The sequence below is a fragment of the Coloeus monedula genome (assembly GCF_965178545.1).
Source record: "Coloeus monedula genome assembly, chromosome: 1".
Classification (NCBI taxonomy): Eukaryota; Metazoa; Chordata; class Aves; order Passeriformes; family Corvidae; genus Coloeus; species Coloeus monedula.
This window is the reverse complement of record NC_138781.1, coordinates 666,194-689,568: the sequence shown is the minus strand read 5'-3', so window position 1 is coordinate 689,568 and position 23,375 is coordinate 666,194. Positions and strand designations below refer to the sequence as shown.

The 23,375-nt window shown below is 52.8% G+C and overlaps 1 protein-coding gene across 3 annotated transcripts in view; it reads right to left on the bottom strand.

Moving 5' to 3' along the window:
- The window catches only part of DHX30 (DExH-box helicase 30), a 30,073-nt gene extending 7,260 nt beyond the window's left edge, over positions 1-22,813 (bottom strand). The window contains exons 1-9 of one of the 3 annotated variants that reach the window (XM_082298280.1): positions 22,781-22,813; positions 19,381-19,432; positions 9,243-9,373; positions 6,988-7,098; positions 4,644-4,999; positions 3,828-3,954; positions 2,658-2,807; positions 2,046-2,198; positions 477-1,298 (exon numbers count right to left, since the gene is read on the bottom strand). In XM_082298280.1, the coding sequence (XP_082154406.1) occupies positions 477-1,298; positions 2,046-2,198; positions 2,658-2,807; positions 3,828-3,954; positions 4,644-4,999; positions 6,988-7,098; positions 9,243-9,373; positions 19,381-19,411 (1,881 nt within the window). In that variant the 5' untranslated portion in view covers positions 19,412-19,432; positions 22,781-22,813. Of the gene's footprint in view, positions 1-476; positions 1,299-2,045; positions 2,199-2,657; positions 2,808-3,827; positions 3,955-4,643; positions 5,000-6,987; positions 7,099-9,242; positions 9,374-15,329; positions 15,449-15,521; positions 15,693-19,380; positions 19,433-22,780 lie in introns of those variants that run through there. The other 2 variants (XM_082298278.1, XM_082298279.1) reach the window with 2 other exon arrangements.
- Positions 22,814-23,375: the final 562 nt, after the last annotated feature.

The following is a 23,375-nucleotide window of genomic DNA, read 5'->3' as shown; positions in this document are numbered from 1 at the left end:
CAGCACATGTCTGGAGGGCATTTTCCAGAGGAACAGTCAGACTAGTTGCAGAAAGCAGCAGTCAGGGAATTCAATCATGCAGGATGGTGAGCACTGAGGTAACAGTGCTGGAAGCCACAACCATCCCAGTCCTGGGCCATGCTTGCCCGGGGTGTGCAAACATCCAACTCTGTGTCTGTGTACACACAGCAACGAGCTCTCAGCCTACTCAAACATCAAACTTCCCATTAAAGGGAGACAAAAGCAACTCGACCTCAATGTGGAGTCATCTTCATGCAGAATTTAATCAAACTACTCTGGGGTTCTACTAAGCTGACTACACTTCACGAGGACTAACGTGGAATTAAAGCTAAGCAGTGTCCAACAACCACAGGGAAGCAGGAGCAGTTCCAGGCCCAAACTCTCCCCCTGCTGATAGGCCAGAAGCCAGTGCCCCATCCGAGGGGGACAGCTCCCCCACGACACTGCACACCCACCTTGATCTCGTAGTGCCGGTGCCGGTGCCGGCCCAGCTTGGCCAGGATCTCCTCCAGGTAGTATTCCTTCACCGGGTACATGAAGCCCGGCACCTTGACCACGGGGCAATCCCCAAAGTAGTGGGAGAAGCGCTGGTTGTCCCCAGTGGCGCTCATGAGCACCAGGCGCAGGTCGGGGTTCAGCTTCTGGATGCCTTTGAGCAGGATGAGCAGGAAATCTGTGTTCACGTCCCGCTCGTGCACCTCGTCCACCACGACGTGGCTGACGCCCTCCAGGCTGGGGTTGCCCTGCAGCTTCCTGAGCAGGATGCCCACAGTGCAGAAGAGCAGGGCCCCTCCCCGGGCAGGGGGTTTGCTCTCCAGCCGCACCTGGTAGCCCACGTTCTTCCTCATGTTGGGCCCCAGCTCCTGCGCCACGCGCTGGGCGACCGAGATGGCGCTGATGCGCCGGGGTTGGGTGATGACCACGTTGCAGCGCGCGCCGCGGCCCTCCAGGATGTAGTGTTCCAGCAGCAGCTGCGGGATCCTCGTGGTTTTCCCACAGCCTGTGTCTCCTGCTATCACCACCACGGGGTTCTGCTCGATGGCTGACAGGATGGTGTCCTTGTGAGGGTCTACTGGCAGCGGGTGGCTCTCCTGCCAGGAGGCTCCTCTCCTTTTCCAGAGGGCCAGCAGGTTCTGGCTAAGGCGCACTTCCTCTGCTTCCAGCATGGGGATGTAGGTCTTCCCCGTGATGGCATCGCTGATCGCACCGGATTCCTTGGTCAGGTTCATCATGTCATCAGCGATCCGGGGCCTGGACTCCCTGATGTCCACGGGATACTGGGAGAGAGCGAGAAAGTTGGCGAGGACAGCAAGGTTAGTACCGGTCCTAAGAAGGACAGAAAGAAACAAGTGCCTGGAACAGACTCAGCCAGTCTGGCTTGGCCAAGGCTCTGCCAAGGTCTCCTCAGATCTTAGGTAACTCAGCCTTGTTCTGAACTGAGGTTATTTAAAGTGAGAACTAATTTGGGCAGCCCCCTGTGTGTTCCTTGCTGCATTCCCTATTTTAGGAGGGGTATTAGTGCTGCTGCCTGAACTGACAGGCACAGACCAGTAACTTCAGCTCTCCAACACAACAGCCCCTCAAAGACAACTTTTGGAAACTATCAAGTTACACCACCACCCAGACACATAACTTAGACAAAACACAAGCGTTTGGCTAAGCCAGAAATATTCTGTCTTGGCAAAAGAAAGAACAGAAGTCCCACATCCCACAGGAAGAACTACAAGGAGCAACAGGTCAGGAACTGTCTAGAACAAAAATCAAAGTGTTGGCCCAGATGTTCACGGGATTAGAAGCTGCTGAACTTTTTATCAATCTCAACTTTTGGATTCAACCTTAAGAGTCCTGGAGTCTTCCAAAGGGAAGGCCACTGCCCAGAAAGGGCAGCAGAGACTGATCAGGTTTTGTGGCAACAATCAAACCATGAATTCCCTCAACATTTTGACAGGAAGCTTTCAAACACATCCAATTCCTGAAGTGAAATGGGATCAGGCAAAGGAGATCCTCAGGGGGCTGAGCCTTACGTGGTTCAGGTAGTTCTCAATCTTGCGCAGGGTGGCCTCAGGGACTTTGATGTGGCAGGGCTTCCTCTGGTTCTCCCCCAGCTCCCGCAGGGACGTCATGTTGTACATGGCATGGCTCAGGGGGTTGTTATTCTTGTCCACCAGGCCAAGGCTCTGCAGGGAACAGGCAAACACCATCAGGTCTGAGGCTGCTCACACCAAGGGCTGGTATACAGAGCACCTGGATCCCATGTTTGGATAGGCCCACTCCTTACCATCCCAAATCCATCAATTCCTGCCTTTCTTGCCACAGCAAGAAACCAGACATGATCCCACTCCAGCTCTGGAGAACCAGACACACCAGACACAACACTTGCAAGGTCTCAAACAGTCCCATGAGAGGAACAGCAGACATGACTGCAGAACCCTCTTGTTGAGTCCCTTGCTGTGGTTCTGGCATGCTGTGAATCCCAAGGTTTGGAAGTTCATGTTTATTAAGCATTAGCTCATTAAGCAAGCCAAAGATCAGGAAGTTTCTGGCATCCCCTGTCAGGCTCAAACCCAGTGAGTGATGTGGGAGGAGCTGTATCCACAGGCACATCCCCAGGGGATACAGGAGCCTGGGGCACTCACCTTCAGCTTCTGACAGGCCAGAGCTGCTGCTTTGTTCTCGGCCTCCACCTTGCGCCGGCCCTTGGCAGCGAAGGTCATGGGGCAGGGCCAGCGCAGCGTGAGCTTGCAGATCTTGGTCTTGGTGCCCACCGTGCGGAACTGCATGTACTCCTGCAGGGAACAACAGCACCGGGCTCTGCGGGACAGCCTGGGCCCAGAGGGACCACCCTGCCCAGCCCCTGGCCCTGCCCAGACCCCCCAACAGCCCCACCCTGGGCACCCCTGGCAGCGCTGCCCAAACGCTCCTGGAGCTCTGGCAGCCTCGGGGCCGTGCCCATTCCCTGGGGAGCCTGGGCAGTGCCCAGCAGCCTCTGGGGGAAGAACCTTTCCCTGCTCTCCAGGCTGATCCTCCCCTGGCCCAGCTCCAGCCATTCCCTGGGTCCTGTCCCTGTCAAAGGGAGCAGAGCTCAGAGCTGCCCCTCAAGAGGAGCTGCAGCCCCTGCTGAGCTCTGCCCTCAGTCTCCTCTGCTCCAGCTGAACCAACCCAGTGCCCTCAACCACTCCTCGTGTGGCCCTTCCAGACCTTTCACCACGGGGTTTTTTGCTGGATTAGTTGGATTTTTTGGGATTTTTTAAAATGGAGCACTAGAAGGAGTTTACTGCACTGAACTCCACCCCCTCAGCTCGCCGGGCGCTGTCTAAGCCAAAGTGAGAGCAAGCAGCTGTGGGGAACATCCTGAGAGCCTCGGGGTGGAACTCAGCTCCTTTCTGCTGAACACCTCCTGGGAAGGAGGTTGGTAACACATCCCGGGAAGGAGGATCACCAGATACGGGCAAGAATCGAGTTGTGGAAAGATTCCATCAGCACAGAAGCTACACATTGCTCCCAGTAACACAAACTTGTGCTTGTTGCAGATATATGGGGAAAGGAAACCTTAGATCGTATCTCCTTCATTCAGACAGCAGCTCCCCCGCTGCCCTGGCCTCAGGAGCAACATTCCTCATGATTCTATCAAGACATTCCCTCATGTCTCACCACAAAGTCTTTTCTCTGCTGTTCACACTGATTTCTCTAGGTCTAGTTCTAACTTCCCTCCTCTCCCCAGTTCTGCTGCCCAAAGAAAGCACTGAAAGTGATTCCAGTTGGAGCCTCTGAGCTTTGTCCCTGGCAGGCGTCAGACAGCACCTTACCTTGACTGTGGAGGAAGAGGTTGCAATCTGAATCACTTGGGCCAGGAGATTTTTGGGAAGTGGGAACTGCGTCAGGGCACGGATGGCGGTGTTGTCGTCTGTCATTTCAATGGAACTCCCTCCTCGGCTGCATGGAACATGAGGAGAGTTGGATGTACAAATGCCCACTTGTGCTCAGAACCACTCCACTCCAGGAGTGCTGCTGAGCTCTGCAACAAGTGAAAGCCCAGGTAATTCTGGTTATGTGCAGAGTCCAGCTGTCCCTTGCTACTAAAATCTGTCAGTCACAACCACCCAGCCCAGCAAAGCCACCTACTACAGAGTGATCCAACCTTCACACCAAGACTAAACAGCTCTAAACAGATTTAATTAATAAATAATTCTGAATAAAAAACCCCATCACTGAAATAACCACCATCACCTACATCTCTTACAGATCTTGCTCCTGCTGCCTATTAGAAATCCAAGATCTGTGCTCATAAAGTCAAGCAGGCAGCTTCAAGCAGGGGATGAAAAGGAGCATATTTAGCACTGCCCTCAAAACCAGGGTGGTCAAAACCTGGTGTAACTGCACATGCACCACTTCTGGGGATGGAAATGTCCTTAGGCACAGAAGAATAAGGCAGCTAACAAGACTGGCAGCAGTCTCTCCAGAGGGCAGAGCTGCAGAGAAGAAGTCTATGCATTCCCTGGATGGCAGCCAGGTACAAGACCAGGCTGCCCCAGTATTCCTCTGGCCCATCTCCAGGCCCCCCCCAGCTACAGGAAAACCCTCCCTTCCCTCTGCCCTGGCTCAGCATTCCCAGCCAGACCCACCTGGCGTCTCTGCCTGGGGTCCGGGCATCCTGGTGTGCCATGGGCAGGTAATCCGAGACATCGATCGCCTCCTCCTCCAGCTCTCCTTCCTCCAGCTCCCCCTCCTCCAGCTCCCCTTCCTCCAGCTCCTCTCTCCTCATGGCTTTGGGCATCCTGCCCTGCTCCATGGGCTGGATGGCATCATCGGGCTCCATGCGGCGCCAGCAGGTGGACAGGTCAGCGAGGGAGGGGCCGGACTTGGAGCGCCACTTGCCCTCGGAGCACCAGCGCTCGTCGGGACAGCCCAGCTGGTCGGCCAGCAGCCGGTACTTGGCCGCATCGAAGAGCTCGTTCCGGGGGCCCAGCAAGCCCCAGCCCTGCAGGAGACAGGGGCAGCTCTGGGAACACCCCTCTGCAGCTCTGGGAACACCCCTCTGCAGCTCTGGGAACCCACATCCTGCTGGGGACAGTGGGGCAGGAGTGGTCCCCTCCTCTCCCTCCCCACGCAGAGAGAGAGCGAGGAAAGGCACTTTCAGGAACTCCGAACTTTCCCCCGCCACTGTTCTGTACCAACGGGAATCTGGTCCCTGCCCTCCCTTCCCAGGGCATGCCTCTCAGCCCCACACAGCTCCTTAGAAAGGGTGGGCCAGGATTTATTGGGGTTTTACAAACTCTTGGCTATATTTAGAACCCTCAAGTTTTGAAATCACCCTCAGAGCAGGAAATGCATCTTTTTGGGAAGGCTAGTCTGAACTGGCATAATCTGGGATAACACAGGATGAGAATTCAGGGAATGGTTCATCTTTCATTTCCCAGGAAGAGTTTTTTGTACAAGCAGCAGGAAAATGTCCCTAACCTGGCAGATTCTGAAGCAGGCCTGCAGTAATTAAACACTCTCCTACCATCACCATTTAGGACTGAACCTTGCAGGAAGCTCCAGACATATCTGGAGTGCAGCACACACCATTTCTTACCAGACTGCTGCAGTAAGTTCTAGCTTTAATTTTCATAAATTAGAAGTTACAGCTTTAGACCTTTTAATGGCCTTAACGGGCCTGTACTACAAAAAGCTGTATTATTTTGTGCTGTGGGAGTGCCTGAGACACCAAAGTTCACCTGGCTTGCTGCTCTACTCAAAGCCTCTGTACTCACTCTCTGCACTAAATAGATGCTATTAATTTTCTTGAACTGATGGCTTTTTAAAGCAGCATTTGTAGCTCTTTCTATAGCTGTGATCACACAAGGCCTCCATCACAAGGGTCTTCTGCCAGCTTCCAGTTTAGCTGGCAAAGAAAGCTTTGCATGTTCAATCTGTGGTTTCAGGGGCCTGGGTTTTGGTTTAAGCTCTAAACTAAAGTACACTTCAGCCATTTCCAAAATTTGGGGAAAATGTGTCAATAGGGTATTTTTCTTTGAAGTTTCCTTTGAAAACTTCCAGGCTCTCAAAGAAAGCAGGGAACAACACTGGACTAGGGAGGATAAAACCAGGATGTGTTCCCAGTGAATGCTGACTGCGTGAGGTGGAATCAAGTCAGTGAGTGAAACAAGTTTTGCTGATTCCAGGATTAGAGGACCAGCTTGAGCAGCTGAGGAAGCTGAGTTTTCACACTGTCTTCCTGAATTTCTGAAAACTGGTTATTTCCTCACAGAGCATTCTGATCTACAAGCAAACCAAAACCTGTCTCACTGTCAGAGCATGCACAGCATCTTCTCCTGAGCAGAGAGATATCCCTGTTCCCATTCTACACACAGATCAATGGGAAACTCTCAAATCAGTCTCACTTGCTCAAGGTAACACATAACAGCCAGGGGCAGAGCTGGAGATAAAACTGCATCTTTTTCTCAGCTATAAAACACCGTCGAGAGCGACCTTCAGAGTTTTACTGTGCCTGTTTGATACTGGCTGCACACACCCATTTCTAGCCATAAATAAGTGCCAAACAAAGCATAACTGTCAGAGTAACAGCAAAACACAACATGTAATTGCCACGCTGGCTTTGATGAAGAGGAAACAGGAGGCTCTGAAGGTCCTACAGCTGCAAACACACCCAGCTGTGCTGGCAGAAGTGGGAGTAAGTGACCAGCAAACCCACCTGAGGGATGCTCTACTCACTGTAGATGCTGGGACTAAGGAGCTGATTAAGGTCCAGGACAAAAGGAACAAAGACCAGGACTACCTGAAGCAAGCGGGATTTTAAGCTCAAATGGATTCAGACTCAAGACTTCACCCTCTACCCCTGACTAACAGAGGGGCCAACCAAGGGGAATGCACAGGCAAAGAGAGATGAAAGAGTTCCCATCACCAGGCCAGGCTGGCTGCACACTGCAGGGTGTGTCAGGCCAGCCGAGCAGCAGCAGAGCTCACCTTGAAGAGCTGACACGCTGCAGCCGCCGCCTGCCGCTCCGCATCGATCTTCTTGGTCCCATAGCCCTCCACTTCCACATTCTTCGGCCACTTTATGTGGAGAGTGACTTTCTGAAAGACAAGGAGAACCAGAGAATGAGCCAGGGCAAGCTCTCCCCTCCACCAGAGCACACCCACTCCAACCATCTCTGCACTCCAGGCAAAGAAGAGAAACACAGAAGAAAACTGTGAACAAAGTGTTGTCTGGTCCCTTCACGGGAAGCTCCGCTCCAGGAGCACTGAAGGAAAAGGCTGAGCAGGGCACAGAGGTGCCACAGCCCCACAGGAGCTGCAGGGCTGAGGTCCAGCATGGGCTGTGGTGTCACAGCGTGTCAGCACCGAGGGATAAATGCCAGGAGGTCATTACAGGAACAATTCCATTCCAGGGCTGTCCCTCTGCACTCTGCAGCACACCAAAGTGTGCCCCGGAGCAAGATCCCCTCTCCAACAGCTTCCAGCTGCAACAGCAAGGAAATCTTCCCAACTGTCTTCCTCACTGTCATGGAAGCAGCACAGGGTTGCCTCAGCTCCCAGGCACTCCAGCACTCAGTGGGCACAGGAGCACCCAGCTCCAGCACAACACAAGCACTGGCAGAACCACAGCCCCACCACAGCTCCTGCATGGGAGCATCCTCCTGGATGGGAGCACTAAAAACCTGCAGAGAATGCTGAAAGATGAAGCCTGCCCTCTTCAAAGAAGTGCTCCAAATCAAGAGCTCGCTCAGCTGCTGGCCCTGCAGATGCCACAAGGCTCCAGGAGGGAAATGCCTAAGGAATTCTCTCCTGCTTCTGCAGCACAGATGAAAGGCAGCAATGGATGGATCCACTGGGGAAGCCCAGCCTCCAAGGCTGGAGCACAGGCTCCTGACTCTCCAGCACCTGGCTGGCTGCCTTCCTGCCCCTGAACCTGGCTCTCTGCAGGGAATTACTATGGATTTTGCCTTGGGGCTCTGCCTGGAAAGCACAGACCTGCTGGGAAAAAAGGTGTCTCAGAAGGCCAAGTGCTCACAAACCCCCTGTTCACATCCAACAAAAGCTCTCCAGGCTCTCACCTGTCCTTCTGCCCACATCTGCTGGCTTGTTTTTCTTTGTGAGCCAACCCTCATTTTTTTCCCAGGGCTCCTTTATCTCCCTTATTGTTTTCCTGGTTTAGTTTTTTGTTTTAATCTGAAGTTACTCTGCACATTAATCTATTTAAGTGCTGGCAAGAATGGGAACCAATTACACAAACTGAAGAGATGAGGCACTGCCTGGGGTATTCCAAATTTTAGGGATGAGGCACTGGCTATGGTATTCCAAAATTTAAGTTAGGAAACTGCACTACTGCTTGAGAAAGAGCAAGAAAAACAAACACAAATAATGAAGAACTCTGAAGTAACATTACTAATGTATCCCCTAAAATCCAGGGATGCTTAAGAAGGATGTGGCAATAAAAACTGTCTGGGAAATTTTAGACAGAATGTTATTGGAAAATGTTAATCCATCAGAACTGAGTCTTTTCCTGGAATGTAGGTTACAGTTAAACTTCAGCTGGAAAGGGCTTTCAGCTCTGGAATGAGAGCTGGTGTGACAGGAAGAGGCAAAACCTTGACCATAGAGCACCATTAGGTAAGAATTCCTGCTCAGTTCATAGCCCAGACCCGGATCTGGGCCTCTGGCATCCAAGTGACAGCTCAAACTACCTGGAAAACTGTTTGCTTGGGATTCCTCCACTTCATTTAATAAACAGGCTGTATTTCACCCTGCTCTTAAATACTATTAGAAGCCTCCCTCCATTGCAAACAAACTCCTCTTTTCCGGTTGCAATTGGACATTTTTGGCTTCAGAATTTTTTCTATTGGAATCCACAATCAAATCTAGGGTTCCTAAGGGCTAGAATACAGCTTTTAAATCTTAATTTTCTAAGGTAGTAGGACACCTTTAAGCACATTTAAGCACAGACTCTGTGTCTTTCTGGTGAGAAAGGCCAGATACAACAAGTCACTTAAAAGAAAAATATCCACACAAAAAGAAGAACAGCCCACCTGTTTATACACCTTTAAAGCATATGGAGATCAGGAAAAATAGGAAGAAGTGAGAATATTTCTTGTTTGAAACTTTTATGTGGAATTAAAACTCTTCTATGATTTTCTCTAGGAAAGTTACTTCCAGGATTAGCAGTTCCGTGGCTCCCTTCCCACTCTATGTCCAACACCCCTCCGGCAGCACGGGATTACCTTTTTCCTTGGCCCATTAGTGTGGATGTAAACCAGCTTGTCCCTTGCATGGGAAATGCCCAGGGCTCGGCCAATCACGCTGTTGAGCAAGTTTTTAGGCTGTGGAAATTCCTTTAGTAAGTCTCTGGAATCTGGAAAAAAAACCAAAGAGGAACTAAATGTCTCCCAATTGCTGTGCAGTCGCGTTCAGAGGCGCGTTCCAACACCGGCTCCCTGCGGCTCCAGGAGAGCCGCGCTCGGAGGGCAGGCAGAGGGTCCGGTGTTCACCTACAGCATCTCCAGGCACCAGCAAGGTCCTGGATCCCTGAGGCTGGGACAGACCTCCAGGATCATCAAATCCAGCCTGTGCCCCATCCCCACCTTGTCCCCAGCCCAGAGCACTGAGTGCCACCTCCAGGTGTTCCTTGGAGACCTCCAGGGGTGGGCACTCCAAACCTCCCTGGGCAGCCCCTGCCAAGGCCTCACCACCCTCTCCAGGAGGAATTTCCCCAATATCCACCCTGAGCCTGCCCTGGCCCAGCCTGAGGCCGTTCCCTCTCCTCCTGTCCCTGTTCCCTGCAAGCAGAGCCCGACCCCCCCGGCTGCCCCCTCCTGTCAGGGACTTGTGCAGAGCCACAGGGTCCCCCCTGAGCCTCCTTTGCTCCAGGCTGAGCCCCTTTCCCAGCTCCCTCAGCCACTCCTGGGGCTCCAGCCCCTTCCCAGCTCCGTTCCCTGCCCTGGACATGCTCCAGCCCTCAAGGTTTCTCCTGTCAGGAGGGACCCAGAGCTGCCCCCAGGATTCCAGGGGGTCCCTCAGCAGGGCCAGCACAGGGGACAGTCCCTGCCCTGGGGCTCTGCCCACACTGGGGCTGGCACAGCCCAGGGGCCATCGGCCTCTTGCCCACCTGGGCACAGCTGGGCTCGTGTCCAGCCGCTGGCACAGCACCCCCAGGGCCTTTCCTCACCAGCTCTGTTTGTTATTCCTCAGTATCAAAACCCAACTGAGCAATAACAACTTTGAACAGTTTGGGCGTTTGCAACGTCCCCCCCCAGCCACAGGTTAAATCCAGGGTCTCACAAGTTACACATTAGATCCAGCCAGCAGTAGAAACATGAAAAAATGCCTGAGGACTTCATCCTGAAATGACTGGGACGGCTGGATTAGAGCCTGGGAATGTGGTTTAATCTGAATTGCTTGGAGAATCCCTGGAAAGAGGTTTGCCAACAGTGTTTGGAGACGCAGCAGCCCCAGAGGCAGCAGGACAGAGGACAGGTGGTACTGGCCCTGGCCCCCACAGGGAAATGCTGCTCAGGGTACAGCAGGGAGGGGATGCTGATGATCAGATCAAATCACTCATTTAAAAAAACAACAGTAATAAAATCCCACTGCCCCCAACAGAGCCATGTCACACCCACGTCCCAGGTCAGTCTCCTCCCTGACCACCTCCAGCAGTTTCAGCAGTGAGGGAGCTGCTCCAGCTCCTCTCACCTGCATCACTGCCATGGCCAGCACTGGGAAGGGCCTCTTCTTCCAGCAGCACGTCCAGTGAGATCAGATCAATGGGATAACAATTCTGGATGTTCCTACACCTCACAGAGAGGTGGCACAGCTCCCCGGTGAGGAGAGGGGCAGCTGCCCCTTCTCCCAGGCTCCAACACCCCCACTAACCCAGATGTGCAGGGAGACGACCTGCAGCCCTAATCCCACAGAAAACCAAGGCAGGAAAAGGGAACACACACGTTTTTGCTGGGCTCACAAGTGAATCAGCCAGCACAGTCCTGCAGGGACCAAAAGCAGCACAAGGGAACAGGGAGAGGGATGGGGTCTCCTGCTCTGCAGCAGCAAGCACAGCTCATCCCACACTCAGCCTTATCCCACACAAACTCCCCGGGCAGTCAGGACTTGGGTGACCTCCCTGCAGACCACCCTGGGGGTGAGCATTCCCTTTTGGAGGGTTTCTGAACCCCCTGCAGGAATTCAGGGCATGTTTCAGCAATGAATCAGAAGCCACCACAGAGATCACTGGTACCACCAGAAACCAGAAGTTCTGACTGAGCCACCAAATCCAAGGAGAAATGAGGAGCCAACAGTCAGAGCATCACCAAGCATCACCGTGTTCTGCTGGAAACTGATTCTGGAGCTGCTGTCATGAAGACACAGAGGAACTGCAGAGAATCCCAGAATGGTTTGGGTTGGAAAGATCCTTTAAGATCTTCCATTCATTTATTTAACAAATGGGCAGGGACACCTTCCACTAGACCAGGTTGCTCCAAGCCCAGCCAACCTGGCCTTGGACACTTCCCAAGATGTTCAAGGCAAGAAGAATTTAGGAGAGGCTCTGTCACACAGGCACATGGAAGAGATGCTCTCCAAGAAGCTGCTCATCATGATGATGTCCTAGGAGGGCCCAGCTGGAAGCTGAGCAACTGGGAAACCATGGGAGATTTAGAGAAGGCAGAGTTCTGCTGTCAGGCCTCTGGAGGCCTGACACTGTCAGCCTGGGGACACTTGGCTAACGGAGAACAAAAAGCCACTGCTGATCCCATCACCCTCTCTGGCAAAACCCAGCAGGCTGATCCACAGCTCAGCACAGAAGATTCACTGGTGACACTCAGTTTTGAAACTTCGTCTTGCAAACCATAGAAGAACCACCTGGATCTTGAGAAATGCTTTCAGTAGCCTTGGATAACTCCAGGGGAATTGCAGGAATTACTGTGATTTATGACCACAATTTGTCCATGAATTACCTTCTACATATTGGCCAAGGGAGCAGGAAAATGGTCTCAGCCTAACAAAAAACTACGAGCCAATTTTGTGTAATTATACAGCAAATGTGCTATTTCTATCTACTCAAGCAAGTTTCTCTATATTCAGACTTTGGCCTGCTCAGGAAAACTGGAAAAGCATCCAAGATTTTGGCACTCCACAGTTCTATTCCGTTCCACAGTGGTGGGACAAACGGAGGGAGGAGCAGTAACACAAGTCCCAAATGCACCATTCAATTCACTTAATAAAAAAAGAAAAGCAGAAAGCAAATCTCCAGCACCAGCATGGTTATTTGGCTTCCAGCTGTTTCCTCTTTCAAAAACAATAACCTGGGAAATTCTGTGATAGGAGGTGCAAGAAGCACATTTTTAATACCCCCCCAACTCCAATTACCTATGACCGAGGCAGTTTCTCACATTCTAAGGTGACTCCTCAGTGAAGACTAGATATTTAATCTGCTCTAGAGGGGAAAATAGGATCTCTGACTAACAAAGCCCAGTTCTGGTGACAGCTCAGGCTTAGAATTCCCAACAAGGTGCAATGTTTTCTCCCCAGCTGACAACGCCACATCCAGCAGCACATTCTGACTGTGTCAGGGGCTGATGGATCACCTTCAGCCCATTCCTGCCCCAATCCCAGAGCTGAACGGATCTTATCCTGCAGGAAGCCATCCCTCCCTCGGAGCTTTTAAAGAAACAACCCCAAACTGCAGAACTGGATTTGCAGAATGTTCCCTTCCCTGCCAAATCAGATTTCTCAGCATCTTCCTCCAAGGAGTGTCTCAGTTCTGTCACAGCTGAGAGTGGATGTTTGGGTGGGAATTGTGTCAGTGGGAGCACAAGGAGTACAGCTCAATACTCCCAAAACTGAGCCACACATGACACCCAAACAGCTCTGAGATCACGGAGGAATATTAAAAGCCTGTCTTGGAGAGCAGACAAGTCAGGGTGGGGCTATCAAAGAAGCCAATTAACTAATTAAAGTTCCTCAAAGCCAGTGAGCACTTTAGGTTAATTCAATTGTGAAAGTCCAGGATAATTCCAAGCTACACTGAAAAACACAAAAACCAAACCCCAAAACCAACAAACCACCCAGCTGGAGTGGCCCAGCCTCCTACAAACCCCAACAAATCTGAGTGAAAACACTCCTGTACGAGAGCACAAACCAAACAGCCCAAAGTCCTGTTCAAGGAGGACAGAGGAGATACATTAGTTTCTCTCTTCTCTCCAATTCTGCTCCCTGGAAAAGCAACAAATTAGCACCAAGGACAAGCCAGCAATGACAAAAGTCCTCAAGATATAACAAATTCAAGTAATAAACCCGAAAGTGTTTCCAACACATCAAAAATGCCCAAAAAAGAAAAAAAGCCCTGTGGGTCCACAATATCCATTTCACAAGGAATTAGCCCAGACATGTTCCACTGCAGAGATGGAGGGAGACACAGAAAGTTCCACCTGGCAGCTTAGCTTCGAGTACACCAAAACATGGCTTTTTGGGGAATTCCGGGGGTTTTAAACCATCCCCAGCCATCCTGACCACGGCCCCTTTCAACACACACGGACTAAAACCCACACACAGCTCCTGGCTGAACAAGAGCTTAAAAACCAGGAAAACTGAGCAGGTCCCTCCAAAAGCAAGTGGGATCAGCTGAGGAGAAGGAGCAGTGGCCAAGCTCCCCCTCGGAGCCACTGGGGCTGATCAGGAACCTGCCCTGCTCCAGGAAGGGATCCAGAGCTCCAGCCCAGCCCAAATTCTGCTCTGGTTCTACAGGACAAATTTAATTAGTGACAGAGGAGGGTTCCTGGAGCAAACCCGAGGGCAAGGGCACGTCAGCCTCGGGAACGAGGGGAAGTGACTGAGCTGCCCAAATCCCACTGTCTAAGCCAAAAAAGTGAAGCCTCAGACAACAACACGGATCTACCAGTGACTTTTTGAAGCTGGCCTCGCGTCCGGGTGGATTTTTCCGTATTTGTATCCAAGGCTAATAACAAAGCAGCCAAACGAGGACGGCTAAGGAGACATCAGCCCACAAGCTGAGGGTGAAGAACCGATCTCAGAAAGAGGTTTTTCAAATGACATTCATGATCTCCACGTGCTCAAGTAGCAGCTGGACAGGTAGGGCAGGTTCACGAGACCCTGAGGGCTTTTATTTGTTCATCCAAAACAAATCCATTATTGGAAACAATCCCAGTATCACCACACTCCCATCTCAAGAGCCTTTCATGGTCAATCCACCACATAAACTGGGAGGGCGAGTGAACTGAAGACCAAAAATAAAAGTACTCGGGCACTGCCTGAAAACACATTACAAAAAAGTGCTGACGGACGAAATACAAAAAAGGAAAGAAAAAAAAAATCCTGGTTTATTCCTTTTCTCAGGCAACACCTGAAGCAGCTCATTAAACAATAATTTGGGGTGGCTCAGCACCTGCTTTAGCAGGGAGTTAATCTGCTCTGTTGAACAGCTTGAATGTAACAATTAAAAGACCATCCCACTATGAACTCCAAATTAAAGCTCAGCAGCTTCTGAAAGGCAAATGGAACCAAGACCCAAAGAATCCTGAAATTACAGAGAAAATAATAACTTTAAAAGTGCTGGAGAGTGGGAAAGAACACAGAAGGATGAGGATTGAGAAAAAGGAAAAAGTTCTATTGTAACAATACCGCAAATTTCCAAAACGCAGCCCACGAAAGAAAACTGAAACCAAAACAGTGATTTTCAAGGGAAAATGGTTCAAGTCACAACCTCTGGCACAAAAGCACTCGCATCTCTCTAAGCTCCAAGTGCTCTCCACACTCCACAATCCAACAAAAAGCGATTCAAAACGTGACATCAGACCCGAGTTTTAAACATTCTTTCACAGCAGTGACGATTCCGAGCAGCGGGAAGGCATTCACCTTCCCACCTGGGCCCACGCACCACTGACAGCCAAACGGGGAAAATCTTCCAGGCTCTGGCCAGAGACATCACCCCTGGCCGGCTTTAGGGACGCTGCAGTACCGAAGGCCGGATGCTCCAGAGCTGTCGGTGTCTCCATCGGCGTTTCCCGGGCTCTCCAGGTGGATCCAGCGGGATCCCGCGCACGGAGAGGCGGGGAACGGCCCTAACGGCCCGCGCTGCCCGGCGCCGCCCGAGCGCTTCGCAACCCATCCCCTTTCCCTGACACATCTCCACGGGGGATTTTCCTCTCGCGTCAGCGACGGGAGGCGGCCGGAGTTTCGCCCAGGCCCGGCTCGGCGACCTTGAGGGGAATCACCGGGGAAACCCAACTCCGGCCAACAAAGGGCTGCCGGGGCGGCCACAAAGCAGCTCCGCGGTCCCCCCCGGCGCCCCCCGGTACCTGCGCAGCTCGGCGGCTCCTCTCCCTGGCCGCGCATCCCGGTCCCGGCAGAGCCGCGGGAAGGAAAGGAGGGATGGAGGGAGGGAGGGATGTGGCGGCTCCCCCGCCCCGCCGCGGGCCCGGGCTCGCCCCTCCCTTCCGCTGCGCGAGCGCCGCGCGGGGCGCCGAGAGCCGGCCGGCTCCGCTGCTCACCCTGCGCTGCCTCGGGCTCCTCCTCCTCCTCCTCGTCCCGGCGGGGCTCGGCGGGCCCGCGGGGGACCGAGCAGAGCCCGCGGGTGGCCGCGCAGGGCCCGCGGGGGCCGCGGCAGAGGCGCAGCGGCCCCGCCGCCTGCAGCAGCAGCCCCAGCGCCGCCATCTTGGGCCGCCCCGCGCCCGCGGGCAGCGCAGGGGCCGCGCGCGGTGGCGCCCCCCGGCGGGCGGGAGGACCGAGAGCGGCCCGGGAGAGCCGGGAGAGCCGGGCCTCGCGTCCCACCGGGAATGGCGAGGGAAGCAGAGGGAAAAGGGGGGGAAAGGACGAGAGGGGAAAGGAAAAGAAGAGCGGAAAGGAGAAGGAAAAGGAGTGGGAAAGACGACGGAGAGGGGAAAAGGTGAGGGGAAAGGGAGGAGATGGGAGAGGGAAAAGAAGGGAAAGGGGGAAAAGGAGGCGAGGGAGGAAGAGCTGCTGTGGTGCCCGCGGCCGGAGCCCCGCGGCCGCGGCATTGCCGGGGCTCCGGAGCCCTGGGAGCGCAGGGAGTTCGGGCCGGGGAGCTGCGGGGCGCACAGAGCCATTGTCCGGCCCTGGCGGGAGCTGTGCGGCCCTGCCCCGGCCCCGGCCCTGCCCCGGCCCCGGCCCCGAGCTCCGGCGGGAGGCCCGCGGGGCCCGGCCCCAGCCCGGGGCCGTTTCCCTGTCCCCGAGCCGGCACCACAGGGACGGGGCGGGTTTGCTCCCAGATCCCGGCGGTGCCTCTCCCTGCATCCTGGCGGGTCCCTGGATTTGAGGATCGCTATGAATCTTCCCTGATGAGAGGGAAAACAAACACACAGTATTTTCCTGCTTTCAGCAGCATCTCCCTGGGCTGGGTTTCCTCCCACACCTTTTCCTCTCAATCCTTCCACCTCCAGGCAAAGCCAGATCTGGGATGGTTCCACACAAGTGACCCCAGGTATGACTCCAAGGAGAAATCCTGAAACTCCTTTGGGGATTGTTTCCAGCTCCACACACCCCAACACACACACAGACCAGGCAAGTCATGGCCAAGTGCATATTCCTAAAAACCAAGTCGTTCATCCTGCAGCCCATTATTTGCTAATATTTGAGATAAACACTAAAAAAACTTAAAATCTTTATAAGCTTTTAAAATGAGTCTTTCTAAATATCTTAAAATCTTACATATTTATCAAATCTTAAATCTGTAAAGATCTAAAAATCTTGATAAAGATCTTATAACCTTTATAAAATAAGTCAGCCCTTCCCCACTTCTCCCAACTCCAAGTCCTTCTGTTACTCAGTTCTACATGAATTATTTCATATCCAGGTATAGAATTCTTAAGGCTGTAGAGCTGGTTCAAATTCCAACCCTACAGGATTGTTTATTTGTTTATTTAAATCTGAACTATTTTTTCTAAGCAATTAATCTATATTGGCCCTGGCTGTACTGGGACTACCATTAAGTTTTGTGTTTCTTTAAACCAGGGTCTCATTTTTATGTCAAAACTTTATTATTGAGTATTTTGTGTGTAAAGTGAAAATGAACATGAATGGCTGGTTAAGCATCATGATGCAAAATGAGTTTTTAAAAAATTTTAAGTGGGTTTTGTTACTTTTGAAGTCAGAAAGAGAAAACTTCAAAAAGACAAAAAGTAGTGACTGATATGATGGCACAGTTCAGTTTTACAAAGCCTGGGCTCCATGAGAAGAGGTTCAAGAAGAATAAAGTTATTGAATAAAAACCCTGTAGAAAAAACCCCCAACATTGGAAGAGTTGAACTCTAAAGAAAAGTCTTATTACACTAAGTTTGCCTTTTCCTGTACTCACTTTTTAGAACCTCTGAATTAGCTGCTAATTTGTCTTTGTAGGTTCTTGTACTTAACAAAACCCCAAATGGAAACACAAACCCAGATCTTGAAACAGCACCAAATGACCAAAAAAAAATGCACTTCTTTTTGAAAGACATGAAGTTATTCTGGCACTCAGATTACAAATTTTAAGAGATTGGTCCACTAAAATGGGAAAAATCATTCAAAACTGATTGTTCATTCAAAAATCATCCAAAGATCATCCAAACCACTAAAAAGGAAAACAACTCATTCCATTTAAGGGAATTAATCCTGTGTTAATCTTGTGACAGCACGTTGCACAAACTATTCTTTTTATTTTTTTACTGTAATTTTTACTATTTATTCAGAAATAAATGGAGGTGGTTTGGAAACAAAAGCTTCGAGGAGGACTGGAAGGAAAGGGAGGCTGGAAACAGCACGGCATCATCCCCTCATCCTGCTGGGAGGCAAATCTACTGAGAAACTGCTTAATGTGACAGAATTCCTGGGTTTTAGCATCTCCCCAGATCCAGCCGAGGCAATGAACTGTCCAGCAGGGAAGGAACCCAAATTCTAACCACAGCCATGGAGCTGCTTCAAGTCCTGGACATGCAGGAAGGAACCCAGGAGGCAACAGGAGAGATGGGAGATCTCCCCAGGGAGATGGGAACCGTGGCTGGAGACCACGGGGGCAAAGCAGAGCCACCCAAACACGAGTGAAGTACAGGCTGGGGAAACTTGGAAACACACGGGTAGGGGGCTGGAAAAGCTGGGGGAAACCTTGGAAACACACGGGCAGGGGGCTGGAAAAGCTGGGGGAAGAGGCTGACAGGCAGGCCCAGTGTGCAGGAACAGTTAGGGGTGAGGAGGGCTGGTGGTTTGTCACCAAAAATGATATAAAAATTATCTTGTGGGCACAGAAACAGCAGTGAAGACTCAATTTATTAAAAAATTCCAGAAGTCGCCGATTCCAAATATCTTTATTTTGCAGAGAGCAGCGTTAACCAGCACAGACAGGAGGATCTCCAGAGCCATCTCCCAGATCTGGCAGCTCCTGGGATGAGCTGGGCTGGACCAGCCCCTCCAGCCAAGCCTGTGCAGAGGCAGCAGCTCGTTAACGAGCCAAGTTTCATTAACGAATTCCTTTATCCCCAGGGCTGGAGCATCCCGAGTCCCAAACCCAGCCTGGCCACGACAAACCACCAGCCCTCACCAGGAAAGCTCCTTCTCTCCACCCAGACTCCAACCCCGCTCACAGGATGTGATGGAGGAGAGGGGCTTTGCTCCCAGCTAAAGTGATTTCGTACACAATTCCTGCCCTGGACTGGGAAGAATCCTGGGATTTTTGGTTTAAATGCAGCACCCCCAGTGCTGGTGGCTCAGAGCAGGGCAGTGACAGGAGTGCTGGGGTCACTGTTGGGTTTCCTGAGTGCCAAGGGAAAGGATGAATTCCCTGGGATGGAGGGAGGGGTCCCTCTGCTTCAGCCAGCGCTGGAATGTTTTATTCCATTCTATCCACTTTCTTTAAGACCAAGTAACAGAGCTCAGGAAAGATCCACAAGTTAAAACAGAAAACTGTGACTGGAGGGATTTCTGAGGACAAAATATGATTGAAAGGAAGGTTGGCAAAGCAGTGGCAGGGAAAAGAGCCATGGTGACAGTGACAGGTAATAAAGGACCAAATCCCAAGCAGGAAGAGCTCATGGAGTTGGTACTAAGGGATACAGGAATATTTAGGAGGACAAAATTAAAAGGGGAAAAAAACCTGTACTTGAAGCTAAACAGCAAACAAGTGTCCAATGTGTCTGGACAACACTGCAGGGCTCCTCCCCTGCCCAGTCCCACTGTTTCCCTGAAACCCTGCCCTGTCCCTCCTGCTCCCAGCTTTCCTGCCACATTCCCTCCCTGCTGCACCGACCGGGACACAACCGAGCTGCCTCCTAACACAAATGAACTCCTCATCCACCTGCTCCAGCTTCCACCTCCAAGCACAGGGAAATCCCAAGTGGAACTCAAGGCTGTGTCAGGTCTTACCTTTGAGGGAATTCAGCGAGAACATCTCCATCCCCGTGGAAAGGGTGGGTTCCTGGGACAGCAGGAGGGAGCACAAAGAAACAGCAAGTTAGAATTGATACTTCCTTTAAAATGTTTCAGGTGCTTCTGCTTTGTCTCCGTGGTGACAATGAGGGTTTTTAAAAAGCTCTTTAGGCCAGGATTAAGTAGATTATTGCCATTATTCCCTTTAAAGGAAAAAAAAACAACCCAGGAGGAAAAAGAGAACTGTACTTTTGATAATGTTCTTTGCTGAAACTGTGTTAAACTTGCTATTTAATTTCTTACTAAAATAACTTTCACTCAAGACAAAACCAACTTTGCTTTGGGGTGTTTTATCTGTCATGCCAACTATTAAATACACTGTAGAAATTCTTGGAAACAATAACAAGGATTTTCTAACAAACTTGTATTGGGTGGGAGAGGATTGAAGGTCATCATTTACACACAAAGTTGAAGTTTGGAGCTGGACTTCCATGATCCTGGTGGATCCTTTCCAAGTCAGGATATTCTGGGATTCTATGGACATTAACTGTCCCTATCAATGACTTCCTGTGCATGCAATTAATAGCCTGCAGTTATCATTCAGATTACTCACTTTTGCTTTCAGTAAGACAAAATTACTTCAGCAGCAAAAAAAAAAAGGCTTCAAATAAACCCACCCCGTTTTCTGGCCACATCTCTGGATGTGACACCTTGTTTGTGGTTCCCTCCCCACGGACACACAGACACCAACCTGCCGTGGCTGCCAGGGCCACACCCGGCCTTGCCCAAGGACCAGATCAATAAAAACAGAGTTCTTGACTTGGCAAAAATGAAACCTTGCGTGTGCTGTGGTGAATCTCGGAGGGAAATGTCCTTGGTGTAACTAAATCACTGCAGGGAACAAAGTCAGGGAACCCTTTTGTGGTCCTGGAGTGAGATTCCCGAGGCTGGAGCGCTCGGCCATGGAGCCCAGCCACAGCAGGAATGCCAAAGGAATTGCAGGGAGCGGGGCACACGGCAGCCTGTGCCCCCTTCCATAGGGATCATCCCAGCCTGGGTTAAACTGCCTTAAAGCCAAGGGGATTTGTGACAAATTGGGTGAGTCCAATATTGCTCCGACAGGAAAGAGTCAATCCTTGAACCCCCCGAAGTCGCTGGAGAGAGAAAACCAGGAATGTGCCAGGGAATGCTGCAGTGAACCCCAGCTCCCGAGGTATTGGCCACGTCCTCCTCCTGGACTTTGAAGCGTGACCAAAGAGGGGAAGCTGTTTGCCTGCAGAGAGAGTGAGTGTATCCCAGGGAATCCAGTGTATCCCAGGGAATCCCAGGGAATCCAGGGAATCCCAGGGAATCCCTCCCTCAGCGTCCTGGGACACAGCACCAGGAGGGCACTTAACCTGCAACGTTCCCTGTGGAGCAGGGATTCAGGGAACGGGAGCAAGGAACGCCTCACCCACGCTGGTATGGGGAAAAGGGCTCTTCCAAAAATGGCTTTGAGCCGAAAGAGGACAGGGGTAGATAGGATATTGGGAAGGAATTCCTGGCTGGGAGGGCACAGGGTGCCCAGAGCAGCTGTGGCTGCCCCTGGATCCCTGGCAGTGCCCAAGGCCAGGCTGGACATTGGGGCTTGGAGCAGCCTGGGACAGTGGGAGGTGTCCCTGCCCATGGCACGGGTGGCACTGGATGATCCTTAAGGCCCTTTCCCACCCAAATCATTCCATGATTCCATGGATAAATGCAACATGGAAATGAGTGGATATGATGGAAATGGTCTTTTCTGCTCAAGAACAAGGAAATAAAAAATTGAAAACCTTCCAGGGATGAGGTTCCAAGATGAACAACTGAGATCCCCTTGGATAAGCAAGATTCCAACCCAGCTGTTTGTATAATCCTGTCTGCAGATCCCAGCTGAGCTGGGACCCTTGCTGGGAACCAGTAAGAGTCAGACTGGGTGGGAGCAGGACAGGACAGGGAGGAGAATAAATCTGAACACCGAGATCCGGACCTGGGAATCACTTTTAGCACATTCAGCAGCCTGGGGGAAATCCCAGGGTTGGTTGCTGCAGATCCTGATCCCAAATAAAAAGAAGTGTCCAACTACGGCTGCTGCTCCAGCCCCCAGGGAAACACAGGGATGCAGGACCAGCATGGAAAGGGGATACTGGGAGACTCAAAATCTATTTTGTCTGATGACAGCAAAGATGTGGGAGCTCTGAGGACACTGGATTTGGGAAGAAATGGAACAGGATGACACAGGACTGGTAATGGTACAGCTGGAGTGAGAATCTGTGGGACTGTGGAGCCTTGTGCCTCACACCCAGCAAACTCCGGAGTCCCAGGTGGGGAAAGAGACACTAAAAGTTTGTTAGGAAGAGACTCAGTGCTCCTGCTGCAAAGGCAAAGAGTGAAACCAAGCAGTGTGGCACAGAAAGCTGTTAGATAAAACCCCAAAGGATGGGAAGGAATTGGGTCTTTGTTGGGTTTCCTTGATCCACTGGAAAACAACTATGTGAGGGAAAACCACATCCCCGAGAGAAACACAGGGAAAATCACAGCAATTCTCATTATTGGCTGCTGGGATATTCCAGCAGTGTTGGAAGAGGCAGAGCCCCGAGTGCTTTGTGAAGAGAACAAAGGAGAAATCCTGCTGTCTCCCACATCCAGCCCCAAGGATCCCCTGCCCCGGGCTCCAGGCAGAGCCACTTGCAGTAGAGATTTCTTTTATTTTTTACTTTTGGCTACTCGGGCCAACGGAGCAGCGGATCCGTGCAGGAAACCTTCCCTTCCCAACCCTAACCCTGCCGGATCCTCGCTGCTGAGAAGCTGGAAGGGACAATGAGGGGCTGCAGGTGGGAATGGGCGCTGGATGCTCTTGGACACCCCCCGAGCCCCGGGGCCAAACGGGTGACCCGGAGCGACAATTCCCATGGCCACGGGGGAAAACGGGGCCAGCGGTGACACCGGGGCGAGCCACAGGAGGGGACGGAGAGGCAGGACTGGGAAAGGGCTGCGGGAGAGCAGCTCCGTGCGGGAGCGAAGCCTTCGCAAGGCAGCGATGGGAACTCCAAGGAGAGCCGCGCTCCCAGGGCTCTCCCCGCCGGCTCCTCGCCCAGGGCCCGCGGCGAGCGGTGCCCCGGAGCCCCCCCGCTCATCCCCGGGCCCCCCGAGCATCCCCAGCCCCGCCGGTGCTGCCGAGCATCCCCGGTGCCGCCGAGCATCCCCGCCCGCGCCGCCCCGCCCGCACAGGCCGCGGCCCCGCACGGCCCTCCCCGCCTCACCCCGCTCTGCTCGGCGCCATCCCCCGCTCCTCCCCCTCCTCCCGCCGCCGTCTCGGCCCCGCGGCCCTCCCGGTTCTCCCCGGGGGTCGCGGCCCGACCCCCGCCCGCCCCGCACCGACCTCCGCACCGCGACTGCCGCCGCCGGGCCGCCCCTCGGGACTACAGCTCCCGGCAGGCCCCGCGCGCGCTTCCGGCGCGACGCGCGCTTCACTTCCGGCCCTGCCCCGGAAGTGAGGCCGCCCGCCCGCCCGCTCCCTCCGGCCGGCGGCGCCACAGTGCGAAGCCGCGCGTGGGCGCGGGGCGGAGACTGTCCCCATGGCAACGGATGAGCCAATGGGCGGCGCTGGCTGTTCCCATGGCAACGGCAGAGCCAATAGGCGACGCGGCCTGTGGGGGGCGCTGTAGCCTCGACCCCGCCGTGGGACGCGGTCGGGCCCCGATCCCGATCCCGATCCCGATCCCGGTCCCGATCCCGATCCCGATCCCGATCCCGATCCCGGTCCCGGTCCCGGTCCCGGTCCCGGTCCCGACCGGGGAGCTGCCCAGAGCAGCTGGGGCTGCCCCTGGATCCCTGGCAGTGCCCAAGGCCAGGCTGGACATTGGGGCTTGGAGCAGCCTGGGACAGTGGGAGGTGTCCCTGCCCATCCAGGGGTGGCACTGGATGGGCTTTAAGGCCCTTCCAAGCCAAACCCTTCTGGAATTCTTGCCTGTATT